Consider the following 20,660-nt stretch of genomic DNA (forward strand, 5'->3'; position numbering starts at 1 on the left):
AGAAACAAGGGGAGCATTGGGAAGTTGGTTTAATCATAGCTTGACTGTAGGGATGGAGGGGGAGAGCACTGGGATAAAGAGACACACAAGAAAATTAATTAAAAAGTTGCTACTTTCTTTCCTCTTAAATAAGCAAATCAAACACTGTAAAATAAAGACTAGATGAAATTAAACATTATTGCAAGACATGAAAAACATGTCTGCTGTCATTTGAGGATTCATAATAAAGATAAATCAGTTGTTTTTAGCAGTGTGCGATGAGACTGTGAAGGGCATGGCAGATAATAGCCTTGAAATTTCTGAAGTTATTGTACAGCAAAATTTGTTTTTTTCCTCAGGCATTCAATCTTTTTCTCTAGCAATTTTGTACATGACAAACTTTTTAGTGGGTGCATTAATAATCTCTAAGTAATGGGTTGTCAGGTGTCAGTTAGAGATTAAAAGATTGTTTAAGCATTCCCCATTTGCTTTTCCAAATGAGTTTTGTAGGTCAGGAGAAACAACTTTTTGAATTGTGGTTGTGTGTGCACACTGTTTCTCTCCGCCTTCATTTGGCTCCACTCCAGGCGTATGTGGGAGAACCCTATGACATTACATAAATCCTGCAAGCAGGAGCAGATTTGAAACTCACACTGTGTGAATCAAGGGGACGGATGTCTCGGCTGTCTTCTGTAAATGTATTCAAGTGTTTAAATGTTATTCTGGATCATCTCAAAGGAACTTTGCAAGGGGAAGCAGATTTAGCTGTGAGGGGTAGGGAAGCTGTGCACACCGGTGGTTCTCCAGCAAGTCAGGCTTAGGTCTATTCTTGTCAGATCTGTCTTGAGTGTGTTTACATAGAGTTTGCCTTCCTGGCATTTTCTGCTTGCACGGGCCTGATCTCCACCTATTTTGTGTCAACAGTTGCTGAGCCCGGTGTTGGGTGATTAAGCATTAAGCACCAAGCCCTGAGCTGGCTGAGACCCTCTCTCCCTCCCTTACATCATTGACTTGCTTCAGGGCTAGGCCTGCAGAAAACAAAAAGCATATTTGAGTGGTTAAAAAGTCAGCTTAAAATATTGAAAAATGGGGGCAAATGTTGCCTCTTTGTTAAATAGAAGTTTTCTCAAAACTGGAAGGGGTGCCGTGGGCTCAGTGGAGAGGGTATTTCTTTTTTTTTTTTTTTTTTTTGGTTTTTCGAGACAGGGTTTCTCTGTGTAGCTTTGCGCCTTTCCTGGGACTCACTTGGTAGCCCAGGCTGGCCTCGAACTCACAGAGATCCGCCTGGCTCTGCCTCCCGAGTGCTGGGATTAAAGGCGTGTGCCACCACCGCCCGGCTAAGAAGGGGTATTTCTAAAGACAAATGTCTAGGATCTGGTCTGTGCTTACACCTATGTGTGGACACCACAGCTCTTCGTGTAGATATTTAGGGCTATCTTCAATTATATTTAAGAAAATTTTCTTTTTTAGAAGGAAAGCACAACATTCAAAAATAAAACCACGTAGGCTGGGCGGCAGTGGTGGACGCCTTTAATCCCAGCACTCAGGAGGCAGAGCCAGGCAGATCTCTGTGAGTTCGAGGCCAGCCTGGGCTACAGATCGAGATCCAGGACAGGCACCAAAACTACACAGAGAAACCCTGTCTCGAAAAAAAAAACCAATAAATAAATAAATAAATAAATAAATAAATAAATAAATAAATAAGTAAAACCACGTAGAATGAATGTCTGTAATTTTTGGCAAATGTGGGGTTCTCCATTCAATGCCACCCCGATTGATCACTGAACATGTTTCTCTCCACTTATTTGCATTTAAAGAAGTTTTTAGGTTGGCCTACTGGTTTAGGAAGTAATTAACTCTTTCATTCTAGTCACACCTCAGCACTAACAAATAAATAACAAGAACACTTCATCTGTTTGATACCCTTAAAGACACTATTGTTTTTTTTATCCTCAAGTAACTGGTGCCTCTCAAGATTACACACTATCTTTAAGAAGGGAAAGCCATTTCCTCCCTCAAATGCAGTAAGTCTTGCAGGCCCACGGTGATTATCCATCTTGGGTCCTAAATGTAACTTAGCTCAGAAAAAAAAAAAAAAAAGAATTTCCTGTCATTGGTGAGATCTGGCTTAATGCTGATAAAGTCTTTTTGGGGCTTTTTTTTTTCCCCCCAGGCAGGGTTTCTCTGTGTAGTTTTGGTGTCTGTCCTAGATCTTGCTCTGTAGACCAGGCTGGCCTCAAACTCACAGAGATCCACCTGCCTCTGCCTCCCGGGTGCTGGGGTTAAAGGCGTGCGCCGCTGCCGCCGCCACCACCACCCAGTGATAAAGTCATTTTTTAAAAAAGAACAATATATTGCTTATGGATTGAAGTTAAACGCATCCTGATTAAATAACATATATTGAAGTTTTTAGTACTTTTACTCTAGGGTACAGAACTTTTTTTTTTTTTTTTAAGAAAGCAGTCTTTTTGCTGGCTGCTGGCTGCTGGCTGACTGAAGGGTTGTGTGGTCTATGTTACAAGAACATCTGCTGTGATTGACTGTTTGATCCCTCGTTTGGGTCAGAGTTCATGTATGGTTGGAAATGGTTGGGGGTACGGGGTTGAAAACACTAATGGAAAGAACTGTCTGCGTACAGAGGCCATAGGATCTTGGTGGCCTCGGTGGCCTCGGCTGCTCACTTGGCAGGGTTGTTCACGGAAACGGAAGTGGACTTGGTTGTGACTGGAATTCCCAGCCTTTGGGCTTGGAGAGTTGGGGAACCAAAAGAGACAAGTGATAATCACTCTGAGTGAATGTAGTGTTTTTTTTGGGGGGGCATGTTGAAAATTAAATTTTGCTTTCAGTCATGCTATTTCTTTTGAAATTGTAAACATGACTTTTGAAGTGCTGTACCAGGGATCAGGGATTAGAATTTTAGAAACCCTGTGCTACTGAGCCTTCGGGTGCAGCTGCGGGGTGGGAACTTCTGCATCTCTTGACAAAGGGGGCCCTGCGTCTGGTGGGCTGCTAGCTGCCGGCCAAGAGGCCAGGACAAGCAGGCTCCTGTCCGGAGCGTCTTCGGGCCTCCCTTTCTGAACTCGTTCTTAGCTCGTTGTTAGGCAGGCTGCACAGGTCATAGCATTTGTTCATTTAAACCCCAGGACTCAGAGCTGCGTTCACAGAACTCTGCAAACCTTCCCACTGTCAACTGTTAAATGCTTTTGCCACTTTAAAAGACACCGGGTGCCGTTTAGACGACTACCACTCCTTATTTCCTGAGCTCCCGGCAGTCACTCAGCTTTCTGCCGCCACATTCGCCTATTCTGGGCATTTCACACACACATGCACACACAAGCTGCGGTCTTAGGTGATCTTACGTGATTGCTTCTTTCACCTCATGTTTTCCGGGTCCATCTACATTGCAGCACGTATTATTAGCACCCGACTCCTGGCTGAGCAGTGATGCACTGTGAGAATAGAAACGTGTCCGGTTTAGTACTGTGCCAGCTGGTGACCATTTGTGGTGTTTCCAGCTCATGCTGCTATGAGCTTTCTAGTAGTATGTATTTTTTGAGACTTATAATGGTAATGATCTCACCAACTCCTGTATTAAGTTTTACAACTAGCAAAGCAAGTTTCTTCACAGTAAGCCACTAGATCGCTGTGGTTATACACCTACATGCTGCTCTCATCTCCGGGCCAGTCAGTGGCATGTTCCCACCCAGCTCCCAGGCTCTTTCGACTAGCCACTGTTTTGACTCTCCCTGACAGTGGCCTAGCATTTTGACTGAGATACCGCATATAATATTTTGTTTTTAAAGGGTAGGGGTTGGGGATGTATCTAGGTTGGCAGAGCGTTTACCTAGCATGTAGGAAGTTCTAGGTTCAATCCCTAGTACCACATAATACCTAGTCTGGTAGGGAACACTTATCATCCTACAGCACTTGGAAGGTGGAAGTGAGAGGTCTGAGGTCAACCTCTGATAAGCAGGCAGTTTGAAGCCTGCCGGCCTAGGATTCATGGGACTCCGAGGAAAAAGGAAAGGGGGGGAGCAGGAAGGAGGGAGGGAGGAAGGGAAAGAGGGAGAGAAGTAGGGTAAGGGAGGGAGAGAGGGAGGGAGCGAGGGAGGGAGGGAAGGTGTTGTGATACTTGCATTTGATTCCAACCCTCATAAGGCAGAGGCAGCCAAATCTCTGCGAGTTCAAGCCTGGTCTACATAGACCTGGGCCAGTTAGGGTTGCGTAGTGGGACCCTGTCTCAAAAACAAACAGACAGACAAACAAACAAACAATCACAAAACACAAAAGAAAAGGAAAGTTACACCAGCAGCCAGCAACCCAACAGTGAACACACATCCTTCAAAGCTTCACCCCCAGGCCTCATTTGTCAGCTTCTAAGAGGGGGCCTTTTGTCTCCTCCATTTCCTCATCTATCTCAGGGAGCAGGGTTTGCCTTGCAGTGTTCATGGCTCCATGTCCAGCTCTAGGGCTTACAGAGTACATATTGTGACGTGACATTGAGTTTAGATCTTGTTTTACTGATTGTAACAGAATGCCCCAGGAACCATTCGAAAGAATGGACACAAACCCCCATTTGTAGGTCATGGGGACTAGGCTGTTCTGTAGCTAAATTCTGTGACCAGGCAAAACTGCGTGACAAGGTACATTGTAAGAAGCCTTCCCTTGGTGTGAGCGAAGCTTCCAAGGCCAGAAAGTTACAGTCCCTGAAGGTGTGGGAAGCTGGGACAAGCGAAGGGAGGGTGCTGGAGAGAGGCAAGCATTCAGAGGCTCTCCAAGAGGAGACTAAGATTTAGTGTGTCCTGTGTGGATGAGGAAGTTATGCTTCTAATGCAATGGGGTTTCAGTGTGATCATTTAAGGCAGCGTTCATTAGAAAAATACTGCATGTCTAATCATTAAAATGGTTCTCTGTCTCAGTTGCCTGAGTGGCTCCATGGTCATGTCTGTTGCTCACCGTCTATTCACTCTCAAAGGTGTCCTGCTTCATGTGGTAAACTATCTGCTCCTCTTTATAAAGGAGACTGGCAAACAACAACAACAACAGAATTATCTTTAAATGTATATATTTAGTTAGTTATGTGTTCGGGATGCTCAGTTATATACAATCTTTTTTGTGAATGAGAAAATTAGTATTTAAATGAGGAAAAAAGGCTCAGCTACAAAATAAAAAATGACATCCCTTTTGGTAATATTTTTATAGTTTCCAAAGCTTTTTCCTTAGCAGAGAGAGTTTAAGCTACTTTTAGCGATCGCTTATGCATTGTGCAGATAACCATTTTAAATGAATGTGACTTAAGTAAACTGCTTTTTCCCCTTATGTTTATGGTTACACAAACTCAAACCTTCACATTTAGGTAGGTATTTCATATGTGTCAATTTTTTACCTATATTCAAAATCAATGGACACTTATATTTGTGATTGTACGTTTGTGTGCGTGTGCGTGCGTGCTTGTGTGGGAACAGGTGTCTTTCTCTATCGCTTTCCACTCTATATTTGAAACGCGGTCTCTCACTGAATCTGGAGCTGTCTGATTCACCTTTGATTGGCAGTGAGCTCCTCCTTCCCAGCCATAGGATTACAGATGCAAACTACTGTACCTAACTTTCTTTTTTTCAAACATGCATTTTGGGGATCACATCCAGGTGCTCATGCTTGTGTAGCAAGCATTGTATTGACTGAACCCCCTCTCCACCCCTTCCTTTAAGTTATTCCCAAACGTTCGGTCTTCCTTCACTAAGCCTATCAAAATGCACCCACCATGTATTCTACCAAATTTAGCCCTCAGGATTTAGTGTTCTAGAAGGCAGTGGGTAGGAAGCAAAGGATAAGAGTTCAAGCTAGAAGAAAGGATTCAGGAAGCCCATGGCTTTTAGAACCCAAATGTTGTTACGACATTTGTTTGTGAGGAGGATTTCCTGTGGTGTGTACCCTTGCAGTGATGAGTTATCTTAAAATTATTTCAGTCGTAAGTCCAAAACAGCACATGGGTTTTGTTATGACTCTGTACTGTCATTGTCAATTAAATGATGACCCCTCCACTGGGTGCTTTGAAGAAAACCTACGTGTAATTAACTTCTTTGCTCAAGCTAGAGAGCATCAGTTCTTCCGACATCCCCTGCCTCTGGTTTCTCATCCTCTGGTGGAATTCCTGCGATTTGAGCAATCTGACATTATGATTCTCGAGTGGGTATGGAGGAGGGCTCCCTCCCCCTTTCCCTGTCTCCTCAGCCATTCTCGCTCCCACCCCCAGACGTGAGTGATGGACTGCAGCCTGGGAGCTGCCGGATCCTGGAGGAGGTTAAGAAACCAGAAAAGATGCCAAAAATAGGATTTCATAAGGTTTGACTTGAGATTGAGTCAACCTTCTTGAGCATCTTAACATGTTTTATAAAATTTTATTTCACAAAGAAATGATTTGTAGAAAGGTTGAATCCTGAAGACTATCAGTATCGGATCATTAAGTCCAATAAGTAAATGTAAATCTGCAATAATGATTTTCAGTAGAAGATTTTCTTTCAGCTAAATTTTTTTGCTTGAAAGAACAAAGAGTTACTTGGGAGATGGCTACAACTCTTTCCTGTAGTGTTTGTCTATAAAGCATGTCTTAAAATTATAAGGGAATGCTGATGATTTTAAAAGTAGATATGGTTTTCTTTGACTAACTCTCATAGGGTTGAAAGAATATTATGTTAAGAAAGCTCATGTTATAGAAAAATAACAAAATTCTGGAATTATACAATTATCTTCCAATGCCAGATTTTTTCTATTTAAAGTTTTCATCAGATCTCTTAAAATTAAAAGAAAAAATCTTTAGAAAATTCTCCAAATAAATTCTATGTCAATTAAATATTATATGTACTTATTGTTGTTTTTAATAGAATAAAGAATACTATATACAAAAATTATCAGTAATTAAGTTGTATTTGGGAATACACGATATTTATTTTATTTAAATATATATGGAACTATTTATAAATATAACTAATACTAATCAATGCATTTTTACTAATTTACCTTTATAGTCAGTGTGATCATTTCTAGGTGTGTGTGTGTATGTGTGTGTGTGTGTGTTTGTATGTGTATGTGCATGTGCACATGTGTATGCAGGCTCACATTCATGTGTGTACCAAAGTGTGTACAGGTCAGAGATCAACTTCAAGTCATCCACTATTAGGCCTTGTTGGCTGTCCTAAGCCCTTAACTGGCCAAGCCATCTGCCCCCATGAAGTAATTTCCTAGTTATGGATTTTTTTATCTTCTTGGGCATTTGAGGGTGTTGGAAAATGACATTTCTCTATATTTAGAAAGGTGCAAGCTACAATAAACCCAGGTCTACCCCATTCTATTTACTTATTCCTAGCTGGTCAGTAAGACTGTAGGACCAACAGAGAAGTGGGCCATTGTTTGGAAACAAAGCCACTTGGATTTTATATGGATTCCTAGCTTGCCTGTAAGATGCCCAGCGTAGCTGACGTGGCCTCTCTTTACTTATGTTAGTTGTAGTGAACACTAACCACTGAGGAAGACAGCCATGTGAATGGCTGAGTTTCCCCTTAGTTGTCATCACTATTCCAGTGACCTACAGAAGGAAAGTCAAGCCGTAGACAGTGTTGGCTTCAGAACTGGGCAATCTACCTTGGGTTCAGCTCCTGCCAGGTGCCCACTAAGCTCTCCTCATCCTCCTGGTCTCTGAGGATTCAGTTTATTAGCCAAGTTTGGGACCATGGCTAAAAGCAGACGATAAACAAAGACTAAAGGGCCATTTCAGAAAGCAGTTCCACCGGTTCCTGACTAGAAAACCATCCTGGATTCCAAACCCAAGAGAGAAAGGAGACTAGCAAGGTGGCAGAGTGGGAAAACACACACACACACACACACACACACACACACACACACACACATACACAGACCACACTCATAAACACACATACACACAAGTATACCACATTCATATACACAAACCACACAGACACACATACACAAACACATACATGCCACACTCATACGTACACACACACACACACACACACACACACACACACACACACACACACACATAAACACACACATACACAGACCACACTCATAAACACACATACACATACATATACCACATTCATATACACAAACCACACAGACACACATACACAAACACATACATGCCATACTCATACGTACACACACACACACACACACACACCACACTTACACATACACACACATACTTCCTACACTTATACACACAAACCACACAGACACACATGCATACACACCACACTTACACATACACACATACCCCACACTCAAACACAAATCACACAGAAACACACACACATATATCACACTTATAAACACACACATACACACACAAACCACACAGACACACCCCCACATACTCATACACACAAACCACATAGACACACATAAACAAATGCATACACACCACACTCACACGTACACACACACACCACACATATATGTACACCACACTTATACATACACACACATACCCCACACTCATACACACAAACCACACAGACACACGTGCATACACACAAACCACACACACACTTACACATACACACACATACCATGCAAATATACACACCACACTTACACATAAACACACCCCACACTCATAAACACAAACCACACACACACAAAAAAAAACCACATATACCACACATACACACCACACTTACACACACACACACACATAACACACACACACACACACACACACACACACACATTATGACATGCAACATCCAACAACTGAAGAGTGAGGTGAAGAAACAAAACCAGAACTTCCCTGTTAAAAACAAAATTCAGATGCAGCCTGCGATCTCCTTGTCTGGTCCATCTAAACTGCAAAAAGTAAAATTCAATTTATAGATGCTCTCAAGTCTCGGATGCTGGGAGATTTTCTTTCCTGTAGGCTCCCACTGTTCCTTAGAAGGTCTCTGAGTCCTAAACAAACAACCAGGTCAGAAAGAAACACATCTGTTTATTTGGACATGGAGGAAAGCTAGAAGGTCACCCTGCTATCTTGCTTTCCTTTGTAAAACTTAGCCTGAGAAAGAAGATAATTGGGTCTCCAGCAGAAATTCTGCTATGTGGTGCAGACAGAAGAAGACGTTTCTTTCCTTGATTCAGCTGTTTACCACCTACAGAAAGGGAGTCTTGTTCTTAAAAGCAGTGTGTAACTAAGGTGTATGTGTGTGTGTGTGTGTACAGTAATATACAATGGCAGATAAAACATTTCTAACCTTTAAAGCTTATTTAACTTGACAGTTTACTTTAAAAGCCTAAATTGTAGTACATATTCTATTATATTCTTATATTCTATTAAGAAAAGGTATACAACTGCCCATCTCAGTGACTGATGGCTCACACAGTCACATTTCTGACATCCACGTCCCAGTTATATTTGAATAGCAGTTGTTAAAAAAAAGACTGTTCTGTAGCAATTAGAAAATGTCTTTATAATATACATTCTAATTTGTGTTTTATCCTTCTCTTTCTTACTTGTCTTCAGAAACACAATTTTCTTTAACTACATGGTGTAATTTCAGTATATGTGTGTGTGTGTGTGTGTGTGTGTGTGTGTGTGTATTAACGATTTTTACTGATTTCTCCTAAAATAAGACCGTGTTAAGAAGGAAAATAAGTCCATTTATGTTCACATCCTATCTAAAGGCATTTTGTTGGTTTCCTGGTTTAGAAATTTCTCGATGATTTTGCTTCTTTCACAATGAAAAGTAAAGCCTTCTGTCACCAAAGCAGGGAGGATGAGACGCGGGTCAAAGGGCACTGGAGAAACAAACAGCCAGGCCAGTTTATTTAAACAGATAGTGGGACAAGGGAGCTGACCTCAGTTTGACTTATAGTGGGAGGAGCAAGAATGCCATTTTATTGCTTTGCCCAGAAGGAAAATGTTTTGTATCTGAATTCACCCCTAAGCCTTCTAAACACATGCTCTGCTGTATGCAGCTAATTCCAGTGAGAGAGGTTTGGGCAGAAAGACCTGAGGTAGTCTGTGGTGGTGACAAAATACACCAAGGAGAATCAAGTTGTGAAATGATGCCACATATAAATAACATGTTGTTTTAGAAAATGAAATACTTTGCTGTTTAACTCGTTACTCTCAGGTAAAGATGTTCACCATGACCTCAAACCATGATACAAGTAGTTTATAGTAGTATGGAGATTACAATTTAGTGACGTTCCAAGAACTTACTGTGTCCTAAATATATTGATAATGTTTTATTATATTGAAATGTTTTTAAAGTGAAACATTTAAAAAATGTTTCAGAAAGAGGAAGTTGAGCTGAAGGTGTAGGTCAGTTGGTAGAGTGTGTGCCCAGCACACACCAGGCCCTGGGTTCAGTCTCATAAACCAGGCGTATTAAAGAAAGACTGTGATCTCAGCATTCAGAAATTCAGGGTCATCTTCCTGAGCTAAATAGCAAGTTTGAGGCCAGCATGAGCTACATGCAACCCTGTCTCAAAACAAGAAAGAAAGATAGTTCTATGTAGACCTGGTAATTTATCTGAACGATTCAACGTGATTGAGTTTTCTTTGATTTCCTGTGTTTCCATCTGTATTGTTTTTAATGACAGGATTCCCAATGTCTATATAGACTATGAGTCTCTTAAACCTGAATAACAATAAAAAATCCAGTTATCACCTCTACAGAAAGAAGTGAATAATACTTAGTACCTGTGGGTGATGAGCTAGGAGAATGTGGTAATGAGTTTGTCCTTTATATGGGGACCAGGACAGGCCCTGAATAAATGTGACCTCCATAGAGATACAAATAATTTCAGCAAACTGAGTAGAGGGGCCTGCATGATGGTAGGCTCAAAATCTGAAAAAATACTTTACCTCTGGTGGGGGGGGGGACCTTTAAGAGCCATGAATGTTTAACCCAGGGAAAAGAGAAAGCCTAGAGGACATGATGGTTACATTCAAGTGTTGGATGAAGTTATTTAAGTTGTCCCAGAGAGCTGTACCTCGAAAGGGTTTTAGATGGAGAACAGGACCTTCTAGCAGCTCATTTTGTTCAAAGACCCTCAGCAAAAATGGCTTGTGCTGTGTTGGATTCAGTCTAGTAGAGGCTAGGCATTGATTTGGTGGGATATCACAGAGGAGATCCATGCCAATGGCCCAGCAAGGTGACAAAGCACTTCCTAAACTTGACTCACGGCTGTTCTCTGGTGCCGTGGGATGAATGGTCATGAGTTGGTCACCTGAGCTGGTTCCTCTGCACTGGTCTTGGGGAGTCTGCATGTTTGAGTGGAGAGGAATCAAAGGGTGGAATACGGAAACCCGAGTCATCGGGTCTCCTTTGAACAGCCTCATCTTCATCTATATACACAAGCTGGGCAGCCATAGGGATTCTCCAACTATGAGACGTTCATTGTCATGCTTGTGCCTCGGCTCAGAGTACGTGTTGCTGGCTCAGAAGCAGCTACTTTTCAGATGTTTGGTTGGTGTGGAATATTCTAGCCTGTGGCACATCAATGGCTGTGCTGTACTTGTAGCATTAGGATTTGTTGATGACACAAAACTGTGTCATTAACGAACTCTCCGGTAGCACATGACTTAAAATAAGTCATTCAGTTCCTCTGAACCTTGTTAAAATTGTCCTTATCTGCTAAAAATTGCTTTCCTGGCCACGCGTGATGGTGCATGCCTTTGATCGCAGCACTTGGGAGGCAGAGGCAGGGGGATCTCTGTGAGTTCGAGGCCAGCCTGGTCTACAAAGTGAGTTCTAGGACAGCCAGAGTTACCCAGTGAGACCCTGTCTCAAAGAAACAAAACAAGACAAACCAAAACCAACTCAACCCAAAACAACAAAAATTTGCCCTCCCTACCCATAAAATGAATTAAAAAAATTTGAAACAGAGAGTTAACAGACTAAGTTTCTTCTCTGTCAGTGGAGATAATAAACAGTAGCATAAAGAGCTATGCTTTGCTCTCTTACCTATATTAGTTACTATGAAAATTACTTTTGGTATATGCAGAATATTAATATTAAATAATTTTCTAATTGGTCATGCAGTGCAGGCAGCTAATGAAAAGGCAGATTTTTTTTTCATTTTAATTGGTTATTTCACATGGTGTTTGTGCTACACCTGTGCTTATAATGAGAATGGAGAATTAATCTAACCTTCTGCTCACATGATTCCAATTTTCATGGCTTATATAAGATAATGATAACCTGACTGGCAACACAGTTTGTTGTAGACCTGTGTTTTAAATATTTTTATTAGCAGTTCGGGGACTTCCTATGTAAAAGCCGATACAATGCGTGGCCTCTAAGAACCAGTTCCAACAGTGTGCCTTTTAGTCAGACCACAGTTCCGTCCTTTACCTTAATTACTTCTCAGGAAGAACACAAGCAGATCCAGAATACTGAGAATCTTAAACACAATGAAGCATGTATTTTTATTTTAAAGACATGTCCCTGGCTGTTTAATGGTTTGGATTTTCAGAACTGCTTTCTTTGCTCAAATAGAGAGATGTACAAACTAAAATTTATATGAGACTGTGGACCTTTCAATTACTAATAGGGCATTATTGAACATTTTATCATAGTTTTGATGTCCTGCTCAGAGTGGAGTTGGGAACTAAAGGTTACTTCCTGTTTCAAAACTTAATACATACTCTTTATTTTCTGGATTGGTATACAATTCTTACAACCCAGGACAAAGATCTTTAGAGTCACAGTCTTGTGGAGAAGGCTTTGGAGGTAGCTGCATGTTTTATATTTCAGTGATTTGACATCTGGAGGAGCTAGAAAAAAGACTTGTACCAAACAATGCTTAAAATAAACTTCGAGTGACTTCAATGTCTTAATAAGGTGTTTATAAATTTTCAGTAGTAGCTGAAGAAAGTGAAATTATAAATTCAGTGGCTGTGTAGATGTGACCTTGTCTTGACTTTGGATTTTGCATAAAGAGAAAAAAACAAGTCACGCCAAGAAATCTCTCCAAGGAATGCCTTTCTCCAAAGTCCCCAGAAGCGAGAGTTAATAGTGATAAACTCCAGACATTCTTTCCACTGATGGTGCACTGCCAACCCAGTCCCTTATCTTAGCAGTAGACATAAAGATGAAACTAGGTTTGCAAAAGGTAGGGGAGGTTTGGATCAAACAAACTGTGAGAAAGAAGTCAGAGAGTGTAAGATTGAAATGTCAGTGATTGGAAGGTAGCAGATGTCCCCATAGCCTCTCTGTCTCCACCAACTCCCGCCCTGCCCACTGAAAAGAGTGGTGGCTAGCATTGTTTCCTGAAAACTCTGCTAATTCCCCCATGAAAAGATGAAATGGAAGTGTCCAACTGTGGTAAAACAGGCAAACATAAATCAACTCAGAAACCTAAGCCTTGTATTCAGAGGTCATGGGGTTACAGGTTTTGCAGCATTCGAAGCTGTCCAGGAGGGAGAAAGGAGGCAGGCTCAGCTTGCCAAAGCTCTTCCTACTGTGGCTCATCTCTTCCTCTTCCTCTACCTTTTGTTCATGTGTTTATGCAATAATGATCTGCTTTGCTTTCTTGGTTACAGGTTTATTAATGCGCGGAGAAGAATAGTGCAGCCCATGATAGACCAGTCCAACCGAGCAGGCAAGTCCCCTCTAGTGACTGTATTCAAGTCAGGCAAGCGAAAACCATCCTCAAGCCATTCACCAGGAGGGCTGCTACCTGGTAAATGAACTGGGAGTGAGTACTAGGAGTGCCTGGTAGTGAAAATTAAACCAGTTTTGTTTTGTAACAACACTAATCAAGTTAACATCGTTATAAAACTTTGAAGAAAGTAGGAAATAAAAAGCCAATGGAGAAAAGTAACTCTTAAATCATGTGCTCAGTTACAATCTTCTTTGTAAACATTCGATATATTAATGTTATTTTTTCCCTGAGTTTGCCTACCCAGCTTTCTGCTACTATGACCACTCCCTGGTGCATGGCTTGGTGTGGAATTGCTGTAAACTTTATTACCTGTCAAAAGGTCAAAGGGGTCAGGATCACTTGTGGGACTCAGTAAAGTTCAAAGACATTCAGTGAGGTAGAGCTTTTGTGTGCTTTAATAACCCAAGGCTGCTTACTTCTGAAACAGCTTTTCATGGACAGTTAAAACACGGTATTCTGTTAGTGGCATAAATACACAGCTCTTAATTCTCATGACTTCGCTCGTTACTGTCTGTCCTCTGGTGTTCACAGTTTTCAAAAACAACAGCTTTTCTCTTTTTTGGTCATGAGCCCTAGGGTTTGTTTTGTGTTATAATATGGTAGCAAAGGCAGCAAGCAAGTTTCCTAGGGGTGAAGCAAGTTTGGACCGTCCCTCTGAAATATCTCTCGGCTCGATTGAAAGCTCTGCTAGTATCATACTGAGTCAGTTCCCAGTTAGTCACATTCCAGTAAGCTGTTTTTTTTTTTTCTTTCTTTATTTCAATGCCCATTATGAAACTACTAGACAAAATCCTGAGCATAAATTTTTTGTGTCTACCCTGCTTCTTGAACATAACACTTGAAGCTCAAGTCCCTGAGGTGCATAGAACTGGTCTGAGAAAAATAATTAACTTTGGTTTAAAAATGATATCTGTTTAGTATGGTCTCTGTGTCTCCCCTCCCCTCCCCCTCCCCTCCCCTCCCTCCCCTCCCTCCCCTCCTCTCCCCTTTCTTCTCCCCTTCCCCTGCCCCTCCTGTTATTAAGAAACTATGCTGTGTACTTTTGTAGTTAGCCAAGGAACACCGTATAACCCCGACGGACAGCCAATGGGAGGCTTTGTCATGGACGGTCAGCAGCACATGGGCATCAGAGCGCCAGGTGAGACTTCCTTTTGTGGTGGCTTTTCATGCCTAACTCCAGAAGTGTCGCCCTCCCCCAGTCCCAGTCAGTACAGGTAAACCCACCCCGCCCTTGCCCTCTGCTTTCTCAAGCTGCCTGCCGGCTCGCCTTGCTCTGCCATCTGTGCGTCTAAGATCCTGCAAAGGGGAAGCCAGGACCTTTGTGTGCTCAAGATCTCACCGCCTCTCAACCACCTAGAACCTGTTTTGTTAAAGGGTCTTTTGGCACTATCTGTGGACTTTGCTCATTTTCTGGCCTCTTCTTGGATTTTTATCTCCCTTCTAGGACCTATGAGTGGAATGGGCATGAATATGGGCATGGAGGGGCAGTGGCACTACATGTAACCTTCATCTAGTTAACCAATCGAAAGCAAGGGGGAAGTAAGTACAAATGGGGTCTTTGTTTTCACTTTGTCCTAGGAATTTTTTTTCCCTCTTGCATTTCCTCATGTTCTCCTTGCCCATAGCTTCATGCTTGTTCATTATTTCCATTAAATTCTCATTTCTTGCTTCTTTCATTTTCTTGTTGGTTTTGATCAAGGTTTTAAGCTTATAAATTCTGTGTATGATATACATTTATCCTGTGTGTTGCTATTGTACAGTACTGACCACATGACAGAACAAGAAACAGTCAGGAGGTGGGGGAGTGGGTTGTCATAGCAACAGACTGATTTGCAAAATGTAAGCAGTCTGCAGCAGTGCAAGGAGAGGAAAGAGCATGTCCCCAAAGTGCCATAAATCTGTCTAACCGCAGTTGATGCATGAGTTACATTTCTACACTAACCTGCAAGACACCAAAAAGCCAAACAGAGAACTTCTTTTACGTAAAATAAACACAGCTTTACTTAGGGTAAGTAAAGGCATATTTTGAGCTCTAGTCAACTAAACTTTGATTTTTTTTCTTAGTTTGTTCCTTTGTCTGTCCATCATAATGGGATTACGTGTGGCAATGGGAAAAGGGAGAATACAAAATAGAGGTGTGCGCAGCAGGCTTCGGGGCTTAGCCCAGGCTAATTGACTATATCCAAATTAAGTATGCCATCACTTGCGGTGTGACAAATGGATTTGACTTATTCAGTATACAAAAATAGAGATCATTAATGCAATCTTCAGTGGCAGGCCCAGGGAAGTGGGCCTAGGAAAACTGTCCCAGATTCTCACTCGGACATTTTCTCTCCTAAAAAGACAGCCCAGAAATTCGAGTTCAAACAACTAAGACTGTTTTGAACTCCAAAGCCCCGGTTCATTTCCTAAATCACCACTAACAGCATTGCTCTAGCTTTCTTTTTTGAAATTAAAAACTGCGATTTCAGAGTCTTGGATGTGCCCCTGATTATATTAACACACTATTTAAAATTCTTGCTGAGGCCAAGGGTAATGCATACTGGTCTTCTTCCCTGGGTGGGAGTCCAATATGAGTTTAACAATTCACTCTGAAAGCATTCCATTGAGCTTGGAAATCAACAGTCTTATTACCTCATCATGGAATTCTCCAGCTTAGTTAATTTAAATATTGTTTCTTAGTTTCTGGGTCAATTAAATTTAAATGATGTATTTTATGCTTCGTGACCAATTAAATTAATAGGTTATTACAAAAAATATTATCATCTTTTTTGATTAAAGAGCTGTGGGTACAGTATATTTTATAAGCAATTTTCATTAGTTCAAAAATGTTCCTTTAGGCTAGATTAAGCAGCCATTCATTGCTAGAGCCTGGAGACCTTATCCGAAGGTGTTCATCGTATTCACAGTGCGCTATTACTTAGAACTAAAGCCAATTGAACATACTTAGCAATGGCGTTATGCCTTTCACCCTTGATGATGATGGAGCTTATGGCTCTGAGAAACAATACACCCGTCAGTTTCCATCAACTAGAGCAATCCATGCAGAAGACAAGAGGCCCCGCAAAGCAAGAGGGGTATTGTTTTAGGTCCAATTTTTCTTATTGTTCTCAAAATCATTGTAAGGTAGACAGGGTTCTGTTCAGCTTTTCTTTTCCTCCAGCTCTAAGAGGCCATGTGGAAGGAATTTATTGATAACTGTTTTGATTTTTTTTTTTCCCCAAAGGTACAGGATTTTGTTAAGTGGTCACCATTAGTGAGCTTGCCTAGTTCTTCTTCCTGTGACACACTGAGCGACCACAACAGCAGTGTGTACGTTCTTGATAGAGCTTATTTCAGGGAACAGAAATGCTGCTTTAGAGCAGAACCCAGTAAGGTGTGTGTTTGTTTTTAAATTAGACTTGGTAGGAGGACTGAGAATAATGGCAATACCAGAGACATAGTGGCGAGTTCAGATATCCAGCTTTGACATCTCCCATCTTATTTTCTTCTGTATGAATCAAAAGAATGTGTCCCAAGGCCCTTGATCACAGTGTTCCCTGGTTTTCATAGACTTGCCAAAGTCAGACCCACACTGTTGCTTTGCTGTAATATTTTCTTTTTGTTTCTTTCTTTTGAATTTCTACAGGGCTGCAAAGTATGCCAGGGGAGTATGTAGCCCGGGGTGGTCCAATGGGTGTGAGTATGGGACAGCCAAGTTATACCCAACCCCAGATGCCCCCCCATCCTGCTCAGCTGCGTCATGGGCCCCCCATGCATACGTACATTCCTGGACACCCTCACCACCCAACAGCGATGATGCATGGAGGACCGCCCCACCCTGGAATGCCAATGTCAGCATCAAGCCCCTCGGTTCTTAATCCAGGAGACCCGACAATGAGTGGACAAGTCATGGACATTCATGCTCAGTAGCTTAAGGGAATATGCATTGTCTGCAATGGTGACTGATTTCAAATCATGTTTTTTTCTGCAATGACTATGGAGTTCCATTCTTGACATCTACTTTGGACCAAGGAGCATCCCTAATTCTTCACAGGGACTCTTAAAATGCAGAAAACCAACTGAAGTCAATTTGGGGGACATGCAAAATAACTATATAAGACATTAAAAGAACAAAGAGTGAAATATTGTAAATGCTATTATACTGTTATCCATATTACGTTGTTTCTTATAGATTTTTTAAAAAAAATGTGAAATTTTTCCACACTATGTGTGTTGTTTCCATAGCTCTTCACTTCCTCCAGAAGCCTCCTTACATTAAAAAGCCTTACAGTTATCCTGCAAGGGACAGGAAGGTCTGATTTGCAGGATTTTTAGAGCATTAAAATAACTATTAGGCAGGAGAATCTTCTTGCCTAGGATTTCAGCCATGTGCGCTCTCTCTTTCTCTCTCTTTTCCTCTCTCTCCCTCTCTCTAGCCTGGGGCTTGAATTTGCATGTCTAATTCATTTACTCACCATATTTGAATTGGCCTGAACAGATGTAACTCGGGAAGGATGGGAAAAACTGCAGTCATCAACAATGATTAATCAGCTGTTGCAGGCAGTGTCTTAAGGAGACTGGTAGGAGGAGGCATGGAAACCCAGAGGCCGTGTGTTTAGAAGCCTAATTGTCACATCAAGCATCATTGTCCCCATGCGACAACCACCACCACCTTATACATCACTTCCTGTTTTGTGCAGCTCAAAAACATAGACTGAAGATTTATTTTTAATATGTTGACTTTATTTCTCAGCAAAGCATTGGTCATGTGTGTATTTTTCCATAGTCCCACCTTGGAGCATTTATGTAGACATTGTAAATAAATTTTGTGCAAAAAGGACTGGAAAAATGAACTGTATTATTGCAATTTTTTTTTTTTGTAAAAGTAGCAGTTTGGTATGAGTTGGCATGCGTACAAGGTTTACTAAGTGGGATAAGCTAATTATACTTTTTGTTGTGGATAAACAAATGCTTGTCAATAGCCTTTTCCTATCAAGAAAACGAGGCGCTAATTATTAATAACAACCATGACACAATGAGTCTTAGCATTTTGATGGAATTTGGATTGTATGAGAACTCCCAAGTTCAGCTGTAGTCATTGAGCGCAGTAATGAAATCAGAATCCAGAATAAAAACAAGACTATTTTTGACATTCTGACTTCACTGCTTAAAAGATGTGTTCCCCCCAATTTTTAATGATCAGTGCAGTAAATATGACAATTAGCTCCCTGAGCCATATGTATTTGAAAATTGTAACCACTGAGTAAATTATTTAACAATAACCACTGGTTTAAGATGAGTTAATGAACTGGTAATATAAACAAAATGAAGGGTTAAAGTCACTAAACTAGCTGGAGACTCAGATTACAGTCGACAGTATTATTCACCTACACTATCAGTGAAATTATGCTTGCATATGGTGGCAAAGCTACAGGCCACAGTCAGCCTTTCACCAAGGATATAATCGAGGACAAGCAGTACATGTTGATTAAGAAATTAACTATATAAAATTGAAGAGACCAGACTTCAAAATCTAATTTTTATAAATATGCTCTATGTTCTCATTGGATAAAACTGGTTATTAACCAATTTTCCAGAACAGCTGTACAGAATTTCTGCATGGCAGCCAGCTAAATGGTTCAAAATAACATGTTTAAGCTGCAATAGCTTATAATTTCACTTTAAATAAAATCGCTGCTCTAAAAAATGCTTTGCCAAGCTAAGGGGAATATACAACTATTTTAATTAAGGCCAATTCATTTTTAAAAATAAGCCTTTTGGTTGCTCTGGGAACAAAGGATGGGTCAGAGGCCTTAAACTCCAGTCTGACATTCAGGCCCTTGTCACCTTATAAACCCGCCCACAGCAATCCTGTTTTCTATTTGGAAAGAGAAACCAGCTGTGGGCTGGCTTTACTAGGGCTGTGAGTCAGTGTGCCTCACCTGCTGGAGCAGAGGGCTGCTTGCTCACCTTTTGTTTATGGGGCCTGGTTTCGGAACACGTGGATGTGCAGGAGACAGAGGCCTAACCTACTGCATGCAGCCTGGTCCCAGCGCTGCCACCCACCTCGTCCCCACCCCAATGATGGGACCATTTAACTTTCCTATTTTGGCCTCTAGACAGTTCTCCGACTGCATTAAGTAGTCCATATTAGTGAAATCATTTTCTGTGATGGGTGGCTAGTAGCAGTTAACAACCATTTATTTACTTTTAAAATTAATAATAAACTTTATAAACTAACCGTCCTTTTATTCCTGCCTCCCCAGTTACATGCTCGGTGAGTCAGCCTTTATTCTTCTGGAGGCGCTTGCCTAAGGGGGGGGGTATGGAGGGGGAGCAGAGGAGAGGAAAGGGGGGAGGTTTTAAGGAGAGAGGAGAGTGAGTGCAAGCAAAGAGGGGGGGGGATCCAGAGATCAAAAAGAATCATGATCATTAATGTCCAGGAATTAGAAAAAAATAAAACAAGCTTTTGTGTCGTGGGTTCCCCCCTCGGAGTGAGGATTGTGTGGGCCTCACCCTTCAGGCCTCGCTCTTTCTGCCCCCGACACCCTCCCGCTTAATGCTGTTTTAGCTTTTCCTCTTGTAAATTTCAGAGCCAGCTTTGAGGTTATTGAGGACACTTATCGGAAGGAGGGAAATAATAGAGGTGTGGAAGAGTGTTTTTGATGTTTCTTAAAGGACAAAAACAAAACGCCCTCCCCTAAACAGGGCACACAATTGTACAGGCTTTTTTTTTGGGGGGGGGTGATGGAGGGGGGAGGTCCGCTGACTGAATGAGACTGTAGAGGATTTAAATATTTTTCCAAAAAATTTAAAAAAATATGTTACCCGATCATATTTAATCAAATGTAATTATAACACATTCAAAATGAATAATATGCCTTGGCAGTATTTTTATTGTTACTGTTCATTGCGCGATGTTCGACTGCTTTAGAAGCACAGGAAAGAAGCAAACGCGCTACAAATGGGAAATTACCCTCGTTTAGCATTAAAATTCATTTAGA

At 41.3% G+C, this 20,660-nt stretch overlaps 1 protein-coding gene across 2 annotated transcripts in view; it reads left to right on the top strand.

Moving 5' to 3' along the window:
- Meis1 (Meis homeobox 1) overlaps positions 1–18,938 on the top strand; it is a 141,363-nt gene extending 122,425 nt beyond the window's left edge. Inside the window, exons 10-13 of one of the 2 annotated variants that reach the window (XM_028884546.2) lie at positions 13,553–13,611; positions 14,723–14,812; positions 15,119–15,213; positions 17,303–17,391. In XM_028884546.2, the coding sequence (XP_028740379.1) occupies positions 13,553–13,611; positions 14,723–14,812; positions 15,119–15,177 (208 nt within the window). In that variant the 3' untranslated portion in view covers positions 15,178–15,213; positions 17,303–17,391. Of the gene's footprint in view, positions 1–13,552; positions 13,612–14,722; positions 14,813–15,118; positions 15,214–17,302 lie in introns of both variants that reach the window. The other variant, XM_028884544.2, reaches the window with a different exon arrangement.
- Positions 18,939–20,660: the final 1,722 nt, after the last annotated feature.

This window comes from Peromyscus leucopus, chromosome 10 (assembly GCF_004664715.2).
Source record: "Peromyscus leucopus breed LL Stock chromosome 10, UCI_PerLeu_2.1, whole genome shotgun sequence".
NCBI lineage: Eukaryota > Metazoa > Chordata > Mammalia > Rodentia > Cricetidae > Peromyscus > Peromyscus leucopus.